Source organism: Monodelphis domestica, chromosome 7 (assembly GCF_027887165.1).
Source record: "Monodelphis domestica isolate mMonDom1 chromosome 7, mMonDom1.pri, whole genome shotgun sequence".
Taxonomy (NCBI): domain Eukaryota; kingdom Metazoa; phylum Chordata; class Mammalia; order Didelphimorphia; family Didelphidae; genus Monodelphis; species Monodelphis domestica.
This window is the reverse complement of record NC_077233.1, coordinates 53,482,953-53,504,704: the sequence shown is the minus strand read 5'-3', so window position 1 is coordinate 53,504,704 and position 21,752 is coordinate 53,482,953. Positions and strand designations below refer to the sequence as shown.

General features: G+C 39.5%; 1 protein-coding gene across 28 annotated transcripts in view; it reads right to left on the bottom strand.

Annotated features, from left to right (window-relative positions):
• Positions 1 to 21,752, bottom strand: part of ATP2B2 (ATPase plasma membrane Ca2+ transporting 2) — a 591,738-nt gene that overhangs the window by 48,879 nt on the left and 521,107 nt on the right. For all 28 annotated transcript variants that reach the window (XM_056804635.1, XM_056804631.1, XM_056804633.1 and 25 more), the window contains 2 exons: positions 13,359 to 13,600; positions 11,670 to 11,904 (listed from right to left, as the gene is read on the bottom strand). In XM_056804635.1, the coding sequence (XP_056660613.1) occupies positions 11,670 to 11,904; positions 13,359 to 13,600 (477 nt within the window). The remainder of the gene's footprint in view (positions 1 to 11,669; positions 11,905 to 13,358; positions 13,601 to 21,752) is intronic.

Here is a 21,752-nt window from a genome sequence, read left to right as displayed (position 1 = left end):
AACATCATATACATGCCAGCTACTATAATTAAAGAGATAGAAATCGAGGTTTACCAATGAGAGATGAGTTGCTTAAGTTCATATAGCTAGTAAATGGTACAAAGTATGTACCTACATGTTCAGTCTTAGATCTTGTGGTCATCCCAATCCATCCACTCTTCTGGTGATCTAGAAGTATCACCCTTATAGAGGAAGGAAAGTCGAGGCCATTCCTGGAGGATCATAGACTTGGATCTGTAAGGGACCCTAGAGACCATGTACTTTGCCCCCAAAGGTGGTGCCATAGTGCACAGAATGCTAAGCCTGGAGTCAAGAAGACCAGAGTTCAAATTTGAGCACACACACAGATTAGCTTTGTGACCCTGGGCAAGTCACTTAACTTTGTTTGCTTCAGTTTTATCATCTAGAAAATGAGCTAGAAAAAGAAATAGCAAACCAATCTGGTATCTCTGTCAAGAAAACTCCAAATGGGGTCATGAAGAGTCAGAAATGACTGAAATGACTAAACAACAGCAACAAAGAGGCAACTAAGTGGTCCACAAGATAGAGCTCTAGGTCTGGCATCAAGAAGATCTGAGTTCAAATCCAGGCTTGTACACTTACTAACTCTATGTCCCCCAGATCTATGTAAGATCATTGAAGGTTCCATGATCCCATAATGGATGCAGTGTCTGTAGGAAAGTGATGAGTCAATCGTTTGTCCATTGTCAGATCTCTTAAATATAACTTTCATAGAGAGCATCATGACCTGAAAGAGATACTGGAGATCACCTAATCCAGAGATTGTTAACTGGAGGGGAAAGTCTATGAGTCTATGAGCTTCATTTTTAAAAATATTGATAACTGTATTTCAAGAAAACTAACTTCTCTTATAAATTTATGTAGTTGAATTTTTACATTTTAAAATATTATTCTAAAAGGAGGTCTATAGACTTCATCATCTTTCAAAGGGTCTATGGTGCAAAAAACAGTTAATATCCTGAGTTTAACTCACTTATTTTTGAGAATAAGGAGGAGAAATGTAGACTCCATCAAGTGCTGGAGGAGTGCCAGGCAGATGGAGATTGTGTCTTGAACCAAAGACTGCCTTACTTACTGCCCAGTGCTTTAGCAAACTCCCTAAGAAAAATGGCAGAATTGCATTGGTAAAGAAGCTGCCCTCACATGGGAGTTCCTAATGAAACTATAGGTCTAGTCCCTAATCCTATCTCTAAATGCTAGCTGGTTTTTTAGCACTTACTTTCTGTTTTAGTAACAACTCTTATGACACAAAGGCAAGGACTAGGGAAACGGGGTTAATTGACTTGCTCAGGGTCACACAGCTAGGAAGTATCTTAGGTCACATTTGAGTCCAGATCATCTTGGCTCCAGCCCTGGAGCTCTATCCACTGAACCACCTAACTGTCCCTAAATATTAGCTAGTTTATTACAAAGGAAAAAAAAGTTGAGGCTTACAGTTGAAAAGGGATTCATGCAAAGTAATAAGTAGCAAACATGGGATTCAAATTCGGGTCCTCTGAATCCTGATCTCTACCATGCTGCCTCATCAGTCATTGTGGGTGGGGGTACCTCTTTTTCTTCCTGTGTCTTTGCCACACAGCAGTAGTAACACATCTCCTACCTTCTACTTATGCAGGTAGGATAGAGTCAGGAAGATATGAGTTCAAATCCACCCTCAGATATTTATCAGTTGTATGGGCAAGTCACTTAACGTCTGTCTGTCAGTTTCCTCAACTGAAATATAGCATCTTCTTCTCAAGATTTTGTGAGGATCAAATGAGATAATATTTGCAAATTGCTCAGTACACAACAGGCATCTGATAAATGTCAGTTCTTTCCTTTTGCCCCATCCTGACCCTCATGGAAGTAGAGACGGCCCTTTCAGTTTGATTTCCTGAAGAGGGCTCCTAAGCTAGTATTGGTAGCAAAACAAGACTATCTTTCAATTTACCTTTGAGGATTCACTCACTCAACACAAATTTACTTATAACAATTTCTGATCCGAGAGAGCATAAATGGTTTTGAATGTGGAGATGAATGAAAAACAAAAGCAGCAAGCAATTACTGCTGCCAAGATAAGGCAGGAGCCACTGGGAGCCAGAGTTCTGCCTCCCCCTAAAAACCCTACAACCCAATTTTGCAGAGTAAATATGTAATTGGTTTTCTCTTTGCAAAAATCCTCCCTCTGGTTTTCAGGAGGAGCCCCTGGAGGCTTGAACTAAGCAGCTGAAGAGGAAGGAAAGATCCTGCTTTGTTGAAAGTAAAGGAAGGAGTGCTTAACCACTGATCACCCTTGTCAATTGGTCTTGGCAGGGATTGGAGAGGCAGGGAGAGCAGAATTCTAGAGGAGCCTGCCTATAGCTGCAGAAGCCAGCGTCTTTCAAATCAACTGGCTCCACTGAAGAGGATGCTAATTCCTCTGGTTCTCCACAGCTCTCATTTTAGCCCAGAGGAATTGTGGAGAGAGCAAGAGGGGAAGGAGTGGCAGGGGGGCTGATTCTGTCATCCCTCAAATATTTGTATATTTGTATCCTTTTTGTATACTTTGTATAAAAATAGAGGAAAGACTTCAATCCACAGCACAAGGATGGAATTAAATTCAAGTTGAATGTGTGGCTAAGTCTTCGAGTTTTACAGGTCCAAGGAGGAGAATTCCTGATAGATGAAAAAGTTTTCCAGAGACTTCTGTTTCCAGGTCATCTAATGCTGATTTCATTGATCTTGGGCACACTGTAAGGTTTCCTCAACTACATTTGTGGTTACTCAAAAAGAAAAGGCCTGGCTTGAGAGCAGCTAAATGGATAGAGAGCCAGCCTAGAAATGGGAAGTCCAGGGCTCAAATCTAGCCTTAAACATTTCCTAAGTGTTTGACCCTGGACAAGTCACTGAATCTCCATTGCCTAGCCCTTATGCCTTTTCTACCTTAGGACCAATACACAGTATTAATTCTAAGAATGAAGGTAAGAATTTAAAAATAAAGTGGTCTAACTATCCACATAAGAAAAACTAAGTGGACAAAAAATTGCTTATCAACTACATTACAACATGAAATTGTTTAATTTAATCCATCTTGGGCAGTCACAGTACATAGATGATGAGCTGGAGCAATCAGTAAATAGGAAAAGGCAAATGGGTTGGATAATAGTGCTTTCAGTAGAACCCTGTTACAAAAGCCCATCTGTTTAAATTTATTATTTACTAATAATTATTTTTATTAAATAAATTAAATTAAATATACTATTTCCCCATAGCTATGAAGTATATAGAACAACATAATCTCAAGAGAATCTCAATTTCAGACCGACCAAAAGTCAGTGGAAAGGAGCCTGGAGGGTAACATGTAGGTTGTGACATATTGCCAATAATGCTGTGCTCATGAGTACCATCATCATTTTTGCCTCCAAGAGGTAAAAGGAAGGGAGAAAAGGAATAAGCATTTATTTAGCAAGAACTATGCTAAGTATAGTATCAAGAGAGACATATAATAGTCCAAATGCCATGCTGGTGTCCATGTAATACTAAAAGACTTCAGTATCTATATATGAACAAATTCTCAGTGGAAGATTTCTATAATGACATGAGCAAGATTCACATAAGATAAGAGGGTGTCGGTGGGTTTCAGTTTATACCAGGGAAAGCCCTGAATCAATGAAACCATAGATCTAAGGAAGCATCAAACTCTTTAGATGACGATAGGATATCATCAAGAGTAACTAGATGGTACAATGGATAGAGTATTAGGCTTGGAGTCAAGAAGACTACTCTACCTGAGTTCAAAGCTGGTCTCAGACAGTCACTAGCTGTGTAATCCTGGACAAGTTATTTAACTCCATTTGCCTCAGTTTCCTCGTCTCTAAAATGATCTGGAAAAGGAAATGGCAAACCACTCAAGTATCTTTGCCAAGAAAATTCCCAATGGGGTCAGAAAGAGTCAGATATAACTAAAAATGATTGAACAACAAAAATGATTTCATCTGGATGATTCTTGTTTTCATCGCTACACCTCTAAACCCCAACAAATCTAGATCCTTTTGTAAATCCTCTTGAAAGAATCTACAACCGCCACAACATGTGAGGAGTCTCCCTTTAGGTCTTCTTCTGATGATACTAATGGATAGCTAAGGTGACCTTTTAATGCTCTTGTTCTCACTTCATAGTAACTCCTTTTTCTAGTCAAATTTCCCTGCTGATGTTTCATGCCAATTTATATGCTTGAGTTTGAGATTGACAATCTATAGCTGCCAACTTCAATTTACCATGCCTCTTTCTATCCTGTTCTTGGAGTCTTTGACAACTTTGATCCTTCCAAGATTATGGTCCTGCTTGATTTACCAAATGTAGTCTAGGTCAGCCTCCTTCTCCCACTCAACTTTGGCCCTAAATTATTGTCCAGCTGTGTCATTTGTTGGAAATGTGTGCGCTGATGGACTAAATCAAGGGGTTATTCAATCAGCAGCACGACACAGTCTGAGCAAGAGGCATTTTCATCCCCTTTGTTTTTCTAGTGTAGATGATCAGCTTGATCTCTTTTGAATAATTATGTATTTTCCTGAGGATGCACTGTAAGATTTTATGGCTGAGTGCAATGTTGCCTATCAAACAGGACCATTTTAAAGATCCTCAGCAGTGATATGGAAAGGGATCAGGTCTGTGATTCATTGGCATAGGGCACTGCCAATGAGGAACTTTCCCTACCAATAATGGCTGGCATCTTCTCTGCAGTTCACAATCTTAGACAGTTGCCTAGAACAGACATGTCAAACACATGGCCCAATGCCATCCCCAACTCTCTTGTGTATAACCCAAACAAGATTAAAACAAAACTGAAATATCAACGAAATAAAGAAAACTATAATAAAACTTGGATGACATAAGATGTGGCTTCCTAAGTCAGGATGTGACCCACAGGGACATTCATGTACAATTTAGAGGTTCCTGTTTCTATTTGAGTGGGATAACTCTCACTTAAAGCCCTGAAAGTTTATGAGATTTACCAGGACAACCTAGTCAGTAGGTGTCAGAGGCAGGACTCAAAACCAGATCTTCCTGTCTCCAAACCACCATCTCTGCCCACCATGCTATAATGCACCAAAAGAAAATCCTCTTGTTTCTATATAACACATACTGAGTGACAATGGTAAAAACTTTGGTAAATATATATTTTTTATTTTTGTAAAACATTTCATAAACCTGAAAACTCTATATAAAGGTATAGCAGAAGTGGTAGCTGTAGTAGAAGTAGTGATGGTAGTGGTGGTGATGGTAGTAATAGTGGTGGTGATGGTGGTGGTAATAGTAGTAGTAGTAGTAGTAGTAGTAGTAGTAGTAGTAGTAGTAGTAGTAGTAGTGGTGGTGGTGGTGGTGGTGGTGGTGGTGGTGGTTGTAGTATTGGTAGTAGTGGTGGTAGTTGTAGTGATGTTGATAGTAGGAAATAGCAATAATAACAATGGTGATGGTGGTGGTAGTGATGGTGGTGATGCTGATGGTGATAGTAGGTAGTAATAGTAATAATAATGAAGGTGGTAGTAGTAATACTAGTACTAGTGATATATAGTAGCAAATATATAATTTATATTTCTATAATTCTATATTAAAATGAAAATGTCAATCGTGGTAGTAACGATACCACCACCACCCTACTACTACCACTACCATTACCATTATTTATTTTTAAAGATGATCATTCACAGAAAACTCCACACAAATAAGGATGCATTATGAGTTTCATTATACAAATTGATGAGATTAAAGATTTATTTCAACATCTGAATATCTGAACATGTGACTTGAAAAGGATTGCCACACCTAGATTTTCCTTCTCCCTCTCTCTTGCCCCTTTCTTTTTAAACTGTTGTTCCTTCTTTTGGGGGGTGGGAGAGGGAGATCTGCAGGGACACATCTCTGAAATGATAATGGAGGTCAATGGGAAAATATGACTTAATTTACAAAAATTGAACTCCTTTACAGCTTCAGATCAGCCGTATTATACTAAGTGAGGTATGTCTTTGTTCTCCAGAGTTTCCTTTTTCCTAAATACCTAACAAGAAATAAGACATATAGAACCCTTATTACAATGCTTCAAGACTCTAGTTAGTTGAATCTCCTGGGCAACAAAAACAGCCATAGAAAAGAAAGGTTATAGATAAAGGAGTCAGACACACTTATTTTACTAAAAGCAGCATCACTAGCCCTAAGTATATAGAAACTGCACACACAGACAAGAGAACAGAAAGTCTTCACAGATGGGCAAAGGGAAATTCATGATTTTCTAAGGGGCCCCACATCTTTTCACCTCCCCATACCTGCTTACCTCCCTCTCTCAGAACAAGGCTTAATGGCTAATTGTGATATATCCAAGTTTTGAGCCAGGTAAGATTCTAATGTCTAAGAGGCACAGGACTTTGATCTGTTCTATTTCAGAAACAATCAGGTAAAAGCACACTGGCCTGGGAATCAGGAGACCTGGGTTCTAGTCCCGGCACTGCCACCAACTTGCTGTGTGACTTTGGGAAAGTCATGTCACCTCTCTTGGCCTCAGTTTGCTCACCTGTAAAATGAAGGGGTTGGTCCAGATTGATCTCAAAGGTCCCTTTCAATTCTAGCAACATATGGTTTTGATGATCTCGTGAATCAAACATTCAGAATCAAAAATTCTAATTTTCTATCATTTTCTTTTAATCAGGCAGTTAGTTGTAGCTAGTTCAATGATATCCAAATAAGAAAATTAAGTTCTTAAAGAGATTCGTTTAATCCACTCTTTAGATGACAGATCCAAAGCCACTTGGCTAAAGCACTGAGACACCATGAATTAGAAGGAAACTGAGTCCTGGAGAAGCCTTAAAATGATGTAGAAAATCAGGAGAAGGGGCTGTAGAGAAAAGGGCACCAAATATGAAGTCTGAAGATCTGGGCTAGGACCCTCATTCTGCTGCTTACGATTTCTGGGACCACAGACAAATCATTTCAACTCTTTGGAACTCATTTTAACTATCTATAAAACAAGACTTAGGCTTGATGATCTGTAAGTCCCTTTCTAAAACTACAATTTTGAAACCCACAAAACCTTAGAAAGGGAAAGGACCTCAGAGGTCATCTAATTGGATCCATCCTCAAAGAGAAATCTTTTCTACAACAAAAGTGGACATTCAACTATTTCTTGAACATCTCCAATGACAGGAAACTCACCTCTTAAGGCAGCCCATTCTGTTTATAGGAAGTTCTAAACATTAGGAAGTTCCTCCTTATATTCAGCCAAAATCTGCCTCTTGGAAACTTGCCCTCATTAATCTTAATTCTCCTTTCTGAAGTCACACAAAATAAATCGAAATCTTTTCACATGACAGAGATCATGATTCTCATCCTACCCCCTCTTCTCCATGCTAAAAATCTCTAATTCCCTAAACTAGATGGTTCTCATCATGGTTGCCTACTCCAGGCTATCAAAATCCCTCCCAAAACATTGTGACCAGAATTAAGAAACAACCACAAAGATAGAGTCTGATTGAAATCTCAACTCCTTCATCCAGGTCACCACACTCCTCAGTTTCTTTCATCTAGGTTGGTCATGATTCTAACTTACACAAATTGAATTTGCCCATCAGCAACCATTCCTAACCTTTTCTCTATCAATAGCTTCCTATTACATCTCTTCCATCTTCTTTTTTGCATTCTATTTCATTAGATTTGTCCCATCATGCTGGCCTGTCAAACTTTTTTTGTTCTTTAATTACAGCTTTGTCATCCACTTTAGGTTTCCCTGATGGTTTAGTGTCATCCACAAATTTGATGAATAGTCTATTTATGCCTTTAAGTCATTGATAAAAATGGTGAACAACAAAACAAAAACAAGAATGGAGCACAAGGGAACTCCTTTACGGACTTCCTTTCAGGTTTATGTCATGCCATAGATCATGTCTTTGGGTTTGGTAATTCAACTAGTCTGAATTCAATCTAACTATTATCATAAAATCTATAATTCTTTATCTTTTCTATGAGATTTGAGACTTCCTGATTACAAGCTCACCACTCTCCCAAATTATAAGTCCTTGTGTTGCAATTGTTCATAATATTCATTTTATTAACTCTAATTTTAATTTTTGAAGAATATCTTCTTTATAACAAAAAAATTCCTTTACTCATGACTGAATCATTATAGTCTTTTACAATTTTCTGATTTACTTCAGGGATGAATATACTATACATGAATGCTTTATGGGTTATCCTCTAATATCCTTTAACTTAGTAAAAAGCTGTGCTCTGTGTACAAAGCACTCATGTAGTACATGAATAATTCCTTGAACAAATAGCACTACTAGCACATCTATGCTTCAAAGATCAGTCACTTCGGAGTTAGTCACAATTATGATATTTTTAACATTTCTTTAAATGATATACTTCATTAAGCTTATTTTATTATAAAGTCTCTTTATTGGATTTATTAAATTTTGCATTAAATAATGAGAATTAATATACTGCCACCATTTTATGCTCGCTGGAAAAATTACATAAGAATTAATTCTATTTTAGAATTTCATTTACAAGTTTTTACCTCTTTCTGATGATTTAATGAATTTAAATTATTTAATAAATGATAATACTTTGATAAATTGAGGAACAGATATATGTTGTGCCTATAGCATTTCTCTAATCTATCATTCTAATAACCCTACTAAAATGGAGATAAATTTAGTTTGAGATGATTTATTCTTCACGAACCAGTATTAGATCATAGTGATCATCTCTTTCTTCACTTTCTGAACACTTATAATTTGTTTAATAAATAAGGAAACAGATTATCAGCATCCAGGTCATTAACCTACACTTTGCAGAATTGATATTGCAATTTACTCTCTTTTAAAACAGGGACTTTATTTACCCATCTCCTGGGCAAAAGCACTACTTCCATCTTCTTGCTCCCCCTTAATGATCACCACTAGCAATTCCATGATCCACCAGAGCAGGGCTAGAAAATGGTGATCATGTGGCACAAGCACTTCCCCTCATTATTAATTATCAAAGAATAACATAAAACACAATCCAGAAAGGAGAAGCTATATTTTAGAATTTTAGAATCAGGAGCTTATCAGGAAAAAGAACTTTGTTTTCATATTTAAAAATATATTTTTTAAAACCACACTCTTTATGCATATTATATGAGTAAGTCTTCTTGAAAGTATTCCTAGCAGGAACTTATTGTTTCCAATTCTATTTATGGTCAGAATTTGTTATTAACATAATTATTTTACAATTCTTTTGATTTCTTGTGGCTATCATGGTTTTGTTGAATGAAGTTTATGTTACCATCCTCTTTAAAGTAATTTTTCAAGGAAATGACACAGGGGATTTTGAAAGTAGGATTAGAACTTCTAACCCAAGAGGTCTGGGTCCCACAGAACTCACCTGGAAAAAGGAATCAACATATGAGGGCCCTCCAGCAAAGTAATTCGGAAGCCTGTCACTGCCATCCTTAGATCATGGCAATGGCGTTCTATTTAATATGGCCCAAGCATTTGGGCTTTACAGATTGGTTTCAAAACTCAAAATTCAACCAGAAGGGGGAAAAAAAGCTCTCTACTCAAAACTATTGCATTCAGCCCAAAAAGAAACTCTGGAGCAGCCCCATGTTACCAATGGGAGACCCAGAACCAATGGACAAATTCAATTCAGTGCACAGCAATGCAAAGTGACTAAACAAGTATTTTAAGTAGCTTCTACTTAGGTAAAGCACTAGGGAGACAATGATAAAACAGGATCAGACCCTGTCCTGGGAAAGCTTACCTTCTGCTAAGTAAACAGATTAGTAAAGACAAGATGATTTGAAGAGAGAGAAAGTGCTGGGAGGATGTAGTAAGGTAGACACGTGGGATGAGGTCACAGTGTCCAAACTAGACCCAGCTGGGAAACAATGGCTTCCAACTCCCGTTATGAACAAAACGGGGACCTGGCCAGAGTTTTAAGTATTTATTAATAAAATGAGAAGTTGTGAGATGGAACTTCCTTCACATACTCCTTAGTTCTCTGCCACTCTGGTAGCAAATGCAAATTTGGGAGAAGTAAGCCCAGTGGTGGAGAGAAAAGGAGCTCCCCTGACAGAGCAGCACTACTTGCAATATATTTCCTAGCTTTGTTTGCCTAAATGCAAGCAACATTTCTGATGATTGGTCTCTCTTTATCAGTCCCCTGCTCATCCTGGAGCTCCATGAAGTGGTTCTCATTATCATCAGTTGGATACTGTTGATTAAACTTAATCTTAGCCTAAGCCATTAACAGGATTTCCCAGAGTGGTCCTACACCTGAATAGCCTTTTGGACATTTCCCAGAATTAAATTATCAGCCTTATCGGCTAAGTGGGGGTCAAATCCTACAACCTCTCGAACTCACTTTTCTTTGAGTGGCCTCAGAGATCATATCAGAGCCCCCACCAGTGGAAACCTGACTATTTATTGGTACAAGGGTCTTGCTCAGGAGTGGAGGACCATGAGTGCCTTTTGCTGTCCAGAATGAATAGAACTCTGTCCAAGTGTCCAAGTGAGCAGCTCCCAACCTTTCAAAGTCCTCTTTGGGATGTGCTTAGTGTCTGAATGTCTCCTAAGTATCTTCTAAGGGGTCCAATGTTGAGCTTCTTTTGCTTAGTTCAAGTCAGGGGTAATCTGACATTTGTATGACAATGTTCTTTCGTGGAAAGCCAATGGAAAGCCTTTTGTGAAGAGTACTCAATAGTTCTAAAAACCTGGGCAAGTCACAGCTAGCCATTTTACAAACAGGTAAACCTATCTCTGAATGGCAAGGGCCACCTATGAGATGTGACTATGGAGGGATGAAATTTGAAACAGAGAAGACTAGAAATATGAGTTTTGCCCTTCATGGCAGTCATTCTAGATCATATATTTATTCCAATAAGTTTACCAAACTCAAACCATTATAGGAAGTCTTCTTCAGTAAAACTGAGTTTAGCAATCATAAATATAAATCAGTTTCATTATGTGACAATCACATCTTAGCCTAAACCATTAACAGGATTTCCCAGAGTGATCCTACACCTCAATAGCCTTTTGGACATTTCCCAGAATTAAATCTACCTTGAAGGGTGAAAATTTGTCTTTGTGCTGTGTCTTAGGAAGGCAATTCTCATGGAGAAATTCTAAAAATATTCTGAGCAATGACAATATCCCTGGAGAAAGTATAGTGACCCCAAACTGAAGAGGCCAACACTCAAAATGGGTGGGGACAGTTTGTTTCCAATCTCTTTACTTTATAGTCACTCTTCATATATTGCTCTGCCCAATTACAGACAGGTCTGCCTGTCTGCCATTGGTTGGCCAAGATCTTTCCAATGGCAGCAAAGGAAGTACTTGATGCCATCCAAAAATGATTGACAGAACAACGTATTATAAAAGAAGGTTGATAGGGAAGTAAGTGACATTTCTATGTGTCATCCTGTGGGTGGCATTTGTGAAGCAGGAATAGAGCAATTATACCACAACTTGGACCTTTGGCTCCAAAGACTAGAAAAGGGGGGGGTTAATGTCCCCTCCTGAGGTATAGGGTCACACAGATTAAATGGCTGCAGTTCTTGGCAGACCCACTCATTCCAGGAGTCCTCCCTCTGCCACCCCCAGGACTGGAGCCCAGCCAAACCATAAAAGCTCTGAGTCAATTACAAGACCTACCTCTGGTCTCACAGGGTCTTCAATGCCCACCACACAGATGCAGGTCAGGTCATTGAGGATATCATTCTCATTTTCCCAGTCAGGCTCAGGGCTACTTGGGAAGTCCCGATAAGCTACACAGATGGTTCGGAGGCCATCGCAAGCCATGGGCTCAATCACCTTCTTTACCATCTCATCTCGGTCTCGAGGTCGGAAAACCCGGGCCTCACCAGCTGCACTGAGGATTTTGCAGCATCTGAAAGAAAGACAGGCAGCGACTCAGCTGGTTGATCAATTTATTAGTGTTGAGGTCATGGGTTTCATGAGTTGGAATGTAAGCTACTTCTGTGTGACCCTGCACAAGTCACTTAGTCTTCATTGCTTAGACCTTACAGCTCTTCTGCCTTTGAACCACTGATGCTAAGACAGAAGGTAAGGGTTCTTTTTTTTTAAGACTATATTGTGGAAAAGATGCTAAATTTCATTGACAGAAAAAGCTTTATCTCTTTGCCAATGAAATCCCAAGACCAATCCTTATGGATTAACAGAACCCATGTAAATCACATTTAAGGTTTAAAGAGCATTTTCCTTATGACAACTAATTTTACTTGTGTGGCTTTGAGTAATTAAGCTTCTCTAAGTCTCAGTTTACCTTTCTGTAAATGCAGAAGGTATATACAAAGTGACCTCTAAAGTCCTTCCCAGCTCAAAACCTCTAATTCTACAATCATGTGTGAGCCACTCACTTTGAAAGAGGAAGTGGTGGTCTAAAGAAGCTCTAAATTGCTGAAGCCATACAAGGAGAAAGTTGCTAAGTGAAGAATTTTCTTTGCACCCAGGTTCCCTAATTCCCAATCCAATATTCTCTCCATGACTCCACTATTTGCTTCTTACATGTTACAGGCAGAAGGTGAAGTAGATGACCATTCTCTAGGACATAACACCCATGAGAAATAAGCCATATCTGCAGGACTATTGGACACAGGTCTTCAGGATCTCCAGTTATACCCCAGAAATGAATCAGGCACTTTGAGAGGGGGGAAAGGGGATCTAGAATAGTAGTCAGGAAACATAGACTCTAGTACTGGCTTTGTAACTCACTTGTTTGTTGACCTTGGGGCATTTGAAAGAGAGAGAAACAAAGGGCCAGAGAAATTAGCAACTTGTCTAAGCCTAAATATTAAGTGAGGTACAAAGTCAGGACTTGAACTCAGGTCTTCTGACTTTCAGTGCCATATTCTTGCCATTATTCTATTCTTATCTACAACCAGAAGCAAGTTGCCATTAGCAATATATCCAACAACAATTCTTACCACATCCTTCCAAAATACACATACTAAAACAAACCAAAAGAGAGAACAAATGGAATCTTTGGTTCTAAAGATTTTTCAAGATGATTTGGTCTGGGATTTTGAAGAACTGGGTTTTAATATTGACTGATTTAGAAATTCACTGTATAGGTTTGCACAAGTCACTTCCTGGACCTCAGTTTTCCCAATGGTGTTCGTCTAGATTACTTTTAGGATGCTTTTCTGCTCCAATATTCTACAGATCTCTAAGTCCATCAAAAGACAATTATCCTGCATGGTTTCTCATGTTTTGTCCACCAAAATGCATCGAGGCTAAGTGTGATCACCCATTGGAGGTCCCTTCCAGTTCTAACTAAGATTGTATATGAGGAGAAGTTGGCCATGAGCATTGGGTACTTACTTTTTCAGGACAATCTCTGATGCCCCTTTGCTATACATGCGAAAGCTTTCATCAGGCATCTTGATCACTGTGCTCATGGACTTCCTGACTGAATTAAAGGTATACACCTTGTACAGCTTCTCCTCAGGCATCTGGCTCCTCACGGGTTCATAATCTTGCTTCAGGTCCAGGACAAACCCCAGCAAGCCACACTCGGTCTTGTTGCCCACCTGTCGAGGCAGGGCGCCTTCCTTCTCTGGTGGCTAAGAAAGAAGACGGCACAGTTTAGTTTCTAGCTCATCTTGGGATGGGTCCACTAATCTCCTTTTAGGCCCAGGTTAGCAGAAAAATTCAGCCCACTGAGAATGAGACTGCTCTCTATTTTTCAGGAGAAACTGAGAGAGGCCAGTGTGGTCAAAGGGCAGAGTTTAGAAAGAAGAGGCAGAAGACCTGAGACAGAGTCCCCAGATCTGCTGCTACTGATTCACTCAGTGACCGAAATGAAATCTCTTCCTCTCCCTGTTTCCCATCTTATTGGGCTCCATAACCTTCCTTCCCAAGCTCTGGCATCATAAGTTTGGGAGGGTTTTGTCTGCCAGGCCAATGGTAGTCACTGATTGGATTTGAGCAGAGGAGTGACATGATCAGGTTTAGATTCGCAAAATGTTAGTTTGGTAGTAGTCTGAAGAATGCATTGACAGAAATGTGGTAGACTGTAGGAGTGGGATGAGAATACATTGTCAGGCATGGCCAATGGGTTAATTGGTTTTTAATTGGATTTCTTTGCGAGAAGGGAAGGATTCCTTCCCAGGCCTGGAATGATCTCCTTCCTTGCCTCCACCTCCTAGAATTCCTAGAACGCCTAGCTCCCTTTAGGGCTCAATTCAAGTGACATCTCCTTCAAGATCCTCCCAATTCACTTATGAGAAAGAATGCTATCCATATCTAGAGAAAAAACTGTGGGAGTAGACATTCAGAAGAAAACCATATGATTTATCATTGTTTATATGGATGTATGATTTGGGGGTTAGATTTTAAAAGCTTACTCTATTACAAAAATGAATAATATGGAAATGAGTTTTGAGTGATAATATATATATATATAACCCAGTGGAACTTCTTGTCAACTCCGGGATGGGGAAGAAAAGAGGGGAGGAAGACAACATGAATCATGTAACCATGGAGAAATTTTTAAAATAAAATTTAAAATAAATAAATAAAAATAAAATAAAATAAAATAAAAAAATAAAAAAGATCCTCCCAATGCTTAGTACTTCCCAACTCTAAGATCCTTTGTATCAAATGTAAGTTCTATTGACTTAATTGTGAACATATTGCATCCTCTCAATAGAATATACATGCCTTGAGGGAAGGGTCTACTAATTTTTGTATTTGGATGCCTATTGCTTGGGAAAATGCCTGGCACATAGTAGGGACTTAAGAAATGAATTCCAATTGATTAATTCTATTGTGTATGTTAAGGAGGAGTAATAGAAGTCATTGGGAAATTGGGAAGAGTCATGGAGGTACTTTTATTAAGTTATTAATTATATTATATATATATTATATATAATTATAAAAAATAAAATAAAATTAATAATAATTTATTAAATTATTTTAAAAATAAATTCTTTTTCTTCCCTATCAAAGAATCTGTTTAAGGGAGTAAGGCCTGGAAGTGGGAAGACAAATTAGGGTGCTAATACAACAGACAAGGCCAGTAGTATTGGGAATTAAGAGATACAAAAGTCTCTGGAGAATTAGCACAAAAGGGAAATTGGCTAAAATCAAGAGAATTCAAGAACCAATTAGATGTGAGGGCAAAATCAGAGATAATCCCCAGGGGTTCCTCTGGCAGAAATAGGAAAGGGAAGGGAGGAAAGTATATATGGGCAAGGTGAAAAAATTCAATCTGGAACAAGTTGAGTAATGAGTGTTACTAACCCTAAGCGTAAAAGTTAGTGGTGGGGATGGGAGAGGAAAAGGAAATAGAGAAAAGGAAGGGAAAACCCTAGATACCAATACAGCAGAATCCATAATACCATTCTAGATTCAGAGCTGTCATCTTAATATTGACTTGAATAGTTGTTTTTTTTTAATGTCTTTAATTATGCAATCACAAAAGCTATTCTGCCATCATAAGCAAGCCCCCCACCCCATTAAATTTCCCTACTTCCCAAATCAAACACTAGACAGAGTTATGGTTAAATTAACAGAAAGGTGAGGGAGATGAAGCTAAAGCCAAACTCCAGATGTCTGACCCCCTCCCAGGGAGATCTGTGTGTCCTTCCAACTGGTAAACCCTATTCCCTTGGAGATTTCCCGGGTGAGCTGGTATACTCTAGCCCCTCAGGGTTTTTGTCCACCTCCTTTCAGAGAGTCATTCAAAGAATGGTAAGGACATGAGTAAAACTGGCCAGGCAGAACCTAGTCTGATCATCCTCAAATATGGTGGAAGGGACCCTCGCCTGAGGATTTCCTCCTTCTTCTCCCCAGCTCCTAGACAATGTCTGAAATTACTTTCTTAGTGTCTGAGGATTTCAGTCCTCAGTAAATGCTAGAAAGCCAAACTTCAGTGTAAAGAAGAAGCTGTGATTCAGTGGCTTGAGCTCTGAGTCTGGAGAAGACATAGAATCAAACCCAAACTCAGCTATTTATTAGCTACATGACTGTGGACAAGTTATTTCATCTCACAGGCTTCCATATCTCCAATTAGTTGGGCTAGATGATACCTAAGATTTCTTTTAGCTTGAAATCCTATGAACAGGGTACACACCCTCAAGTACAAATGCCTGCTAACAAAGGCTTCTTTCAGAGTAGGAACTTAGACGTAGAGGTGAAATGGATCTTGATCCAACCCCCTCATTTCACAAATGAGAGATTAAATGACCTGTCTGAAGTCATGCAGCTCCTCAGCCACACTGTCCAGACTCAAATCTGGGTCCTCCAGGTTGGAATTCCTTTCTTTCTACCAAACCAAGCTGTCTCACTGAAGGCCAAGCCTTCATACTTTATAAGTTCACACCTAGCATTCTGTGCCCTGTGCCTCAAAAGGACCAAAATTCCCTGAAAGAAAAATCAGTCTGGAAACGGATATCATTTCTGATATTCTGAAATACCCAAGAAAAGCATCTTTCTTACATACCTATTTAATATGCATGTGTATATAATTAATTATATTTATATAGAATAATGTATGTATAATATATGTAATAATATATAATATAATAAAATAATAATATGCATATTATATATATACAACTTAGCACTTAACCAAATATTTTCCCTCTTAGTCTATCCACAAAAGACCTCTTTTATATTTTCCGAAGGAATGAGAATGACAATAAAAATCTCACATAATAAAAAATACTCAATTGCTTATTTGTTCATCAGAACAGGAACTTGCTAGCAAAACATTCACCTCTTTTATTTTCATTTTCCATGAAATACTTCTCTTTTGGAAAGGATTAAGAGAAGGAAAAATAAATAGATCCTCCAACTAGGGATTCCTAGAAAGTTTGCTCTGTTACCCAGGCTTCCTCCGCAGATGTCAACTCTCAAAGCTGGGAAACAATTACTTCCCTTTGCTTAAGGTGATATAGATTTTTCTAAATCTCTCATTTTAAGGAAAGTGCCCAGTTCAAGCAAGTCTTCATTCCTCTCCAGGGTCTACTCCTGACTTTGCTCCTACCTCTGAAGACTTTCTCCATCATACTCCCCAGGGAGTACCTTGTCCCTATCTCTTTCTCATGAAAGCTTTTATTATGTATTATCCTCCCCCTTTAGAATGTAAGCTCCTTGAGGACAGAGATGGTCTGTCTTTCTGCTCCTATTTGTATTCTCAGAATTTAGCACTGATGCTTGGTACATAGTAAACGCTTAAGTGTTGGCTTTACTAGAGGCAGAATTTCTGAATTTCCTAGTCAGTAAAATGTCCAACATTGAAGTGTGAATAGACAAGTCATACTTTGTCATATCCCAATCAAGCATCATTCACAAAGATGAGGGGAAGAGCAATGGGTTGGGAATTCAGAAGACGCTAGTATGCATCCGTGCCTCTGCCATCTTACATGCCTGGTCTACAGTGGACACAATTCAGCTAACCAGCATGGATGGCAAAGAAGGCTACTAGGAAACTAAATTTTCTAGATAACTGAAGATTAATCCATTATGCCCCCCATCACCCATAATAACCATGTAGTGGCATGAACTTTATTAATCTAATCTCCAACTTTTACATCACAAAAGTTTTACTGCATTTGTTTTTAGCTACACAGGGGGCTAGGACTATAGATTCCCTATCCATGCATGCTTTGTGCCCCTTGACATATGCATTTAACAGCACAGAATGCAGTGCCTAGCACATAGTAGGTTCTTAATAAGAGTTGATTGATTGATTGATTAACAAAGGTAACATTTTAAAGGAGCAGAACCAGGAAAACATTGTACACAGAGACTGATACACTGTGGTACAATTGAACATAATGGACTTCATTAATGGCAATGCAATGTCCCTGAACAATCTGCAAGGATCTAGGAGAAAAAACACTATCCGCAAACAGAGGACAAATTGTGGGAGTAAAAACAACGGAGAAAAGCAACTGCTTGACTGCAGGAGTGGAGGGGATATGAGTGAGGAGAGACTTTAAATGAACACTCTAATGCAAATACCAACAACATGGGTTTGGATCAAGGACACATGTGATACCCAGTGGAATCGTGTGTCGGCTAGGGGAGGGGTGGGGGGGAGGAAAAGAAAATGATCTTTGTTTCCAATGAATAATGTTTGAAAATGACCAAATAAAATAATGTTTAAAAGTAAAAAAAAAGGTAACATTTTAAATAATCTAAAGCTTTAACAAAAAAATTAATGTGAATCTTCTGGAGGCTTCCAGTGCCAAAGTCATAACCAGCAACTTTAATAAGTTGAGGTAAGAAGGGAAACAGTGAAAAATGTGTCCTGGCAACAGAGGAATCCACTGGCTAACTGGACGCTAATGTCAGTTGTTTCCATGTTTGCTACAAGACATCAGGTGATCATCCACCCTGTAAATGTCAGTGTACCAGAGCACCCACTCCAGGTATAGCTCTTCCCATCGTCAAACACACTATTCCTAAAATCAGATATCATGACATCATGGGCAGACAAGACACAAGCATGGATTTTCTATTTAAATGGAAATTAGAAAGCCATTCTTGAGTGGGTACCTTAAATAGAGTTTTAAGGATCAAGTAAACATTCCTGAGAAGATTTTCAAACCATCCTAAAACAAAACAAAAAAATCATCATCAGGGGTGGCTAGATGGCTCAGTGGATTGAAAGCCAAGTACAAAGAGTCAGGAAATTCTGGGTTCAAATCTGACTTCAGACACTTTCTAGCTGTGTGACTCTGGGCAAGTCCCATAACCCATATCACTCTTCTGACTTGGAACCCATATGCAATATCGATTCTAAGGCAGAAGGCAAGGGTTTAAAAAAAGAAACCTGACATCAATGCAGCATTTTAAAGTTTACAGAAGTCCTACCCATGTAACTCCATTCATTCCTCACAACAGCCTTGTGAAGCTGATGATTTTATTATCCTCCTTTTGAAGATGAAGAACTTAAGAAAGCTGAGAATTCAGTGACTTTCCCAGGAGTCACTCATTTCATGTATATGAGACTTGGATTTGTACTTGGATCTCTCCCGACTTCCAATTCAGTGATTTTCCTACTAAGCCACACTGTATCTTGAGAAACAGCCTGAGCATCATCCACTTCCTGGAACCAAAGTAGATGGAAACTCCTAAGTGCTGAATGCTTGGTATCATGTAATGAGGTCGGGGAAGATAATCAGGAGACTTTAGCTTTGCCTTTAATTCCCAATGTGCTTCGTACCAAATCTTTTCCTCTCTCTAGGTCTCTATTTCCTCATCTGTAAAATGGGGGTTTGGACTATGTGCTCTATGAGGTCTCTTCCAGCTTTAGCATTCTGGGACTTTGGGCAGATCTCTTATTCATATAGCTAACATATCTAAGCTGGTTTTATTCTTTCAAAGGGAAAAGAAAAAAAAAGGTGACATCTCTCTCCATCACTTCACTAATCAGAAAGCCATCTAATCATTGCAGGCTGAATGGCTGGGTGTAATTATGTAACAGAGCAGCATGACAATTCCCATCAAGCCGAGGAAGTTAAGACAGCAGCAATGATGTGGCTGAATGAACACAGACTCATGCTGGTTGCTGCTCACATGGTAAGAAACAAGAAAGCAAACTATGGAAATCAGAAGCTTCCTCCACGTCCCAGCAGACTGATTAGCCAACCACCCAAGTCATGCATGAAGAATCATCTCCAACATGAATCCTGGGAGCCCCAACTGCCAGACTCTTCTTCTCTGTCCACAACAACGAAGTCTGATCTTTTGCTTTATCTAGATCTCAGCTGCCTGCCCTCAGCTCCATCACTGCTTCTTCATTCATTCATTGTGTGTTTGAGCAAGTCAGTGGTGGAAAAGAACCTTTTCCGGGACCTTCCTGTCCTCTAAGTTCTTTTTTGGACCTGTGTTCCCTATAGGGAAAGCCCAGTGAGGAAACTCCCTCTACCAAGCAGGTTGGTACCTGTCCTTCAAGTCAAAGTCTCCAAGATTCGCCAGGGAATGTTGAAATACTAAGTGAATTGCCCAAGGTCACACAGTCTCTGTGTCAAAAGCAGAATTTGAATCTAGGGATTTCCTCAAGTTCCTCTTTCTATACTATGCCATGCTGTCCCTCACTGTTGGAAGTAGTAGTAGTGGTGGTGGTAATGGTGATAGTGTCAATACTGGTAATGGTAGTAAAAGTATTGGTAATGGTAGTAGTAGTGGTGGTGGTAGTAGTAGTAGGAGAAGTAGTATTAGTAGTAGTAGTACTGGTGGTAGAAGTGGTAATGATGGCAGGGGTGGTAGTAATAGTAGTAATAGTTTATAGGGGTGGTGGTAGTAGTATTGGTAGCTATAACAGTAGTAGTTGTAGTAGTAATAGTGATAGTAGTGGGAGTACTGACGGTTGTAGAGGTAGTAGTGGTAGTAGTAGTATTGGTAACGGTGGTAGTAGTAGTAGTGGCAATAGTGGTGACAGTAGTAGAATTGGCAGTGATAGTAGTAGTAGTAGTAGTGGCATTAGTAGTATTAATAGAGACTTTGGTAGTAGAATTGGTGGTTGTAGTAGTAGTAGTAGTAGTAGTAGTAGTAGTAGTAGTAGTAGTAGTAGTAGTGGTAGTAGTAGTAGTAGTGGTAGTAGTTGTAGAAGTAGTAGTACAGGCAGTAGTGGTGGTGATGATGGTAGTAATTTTAGTGATAATAGTAGTATTAGTAATGGTGGTAGTAGCAGTAGTAGTAATGGTAGTGATAGTAGTAATAGTGGTGGTAGTGGAGGTCTTTACTGCTGGAACAGATTTCCTTTACATCGAATTTTCAGGTTGCCAATGGGCTTTCCATTCAGGGTCACACCTGATCCTCCCAGATCCCCTAGGAGGCAGCCACTGCAGGTATCACTACCCACTTTTTACAGACTGGAAACAATGGAAGCTCCTATTGGTGAAGAGGGCTGCCTCCCCTCCCAGAGCAAGTAGCCATCAGAGGGAAGGTTTCCACCCAAGCCTCCCTGGATGCCTGCTTTGAATTTCTCTGCTGTCCTTTGCCAAGAGCCACCTGAGCCAAGCAAACCTTGCAGGAGCCCCAGCCGTGACCCAGGCTGTGGCTCCGGCTCGCTGTCATTTCCAGCCTGGGAGAGATCCTGGCATCATCAAGAATAAGGGCTGTTCCTTGCCCCCAGAAGCGATCATTACTTCTTCAGAGAAAGAAAGTGGATGTGGTAAAGGGATGCTGTGACTCAGTCATTTAGTTGGGAGGGGCACAGAGGGAGGTAAGGGCATATCTGACCCAGGTAAAATAGTAGACAGAATTTATTTAAGGCTTCAGAAGAGCTTTGAACTGTCCAGGCTTCCAATTGTGCAGCAGCTGCTAAGGAAGTAGGGGGTGTGTGCGGCTTCCAGAAAGTGAGTCGTGGGCAGATTCCTCGGATGAGACAAAATGCCAGCCTTCGACACTTCCTAAGGCCCCTCCTTGCTCTTTGGCATGCATTTTCCCTGGTCTTCCTCCCTAGAGACCTAGTTCACTTCTTCTGGAGCTTCTGCTTTGGGGCTCTGTAATCCATGACTTCTGTCTATCCTTCTAATGCTCTGCTTGGACTTTTATTTCAGATAGGGACTCTTGGGAAAGGGGCTCACATTAGATTGTAAGCTTCTTGAGGGCAGGGACTCTCTTTACAAATCCCCATTACTTAGCACAGTTCCTGGCACATAGTAGGCACTTGATAAATGTTTAGTGACTATTTCCCTGGTAGGATTGCAGTCAGGAGCATTTCTTCTCTCCTCCCTCCCCTCTACTCATAGTCAT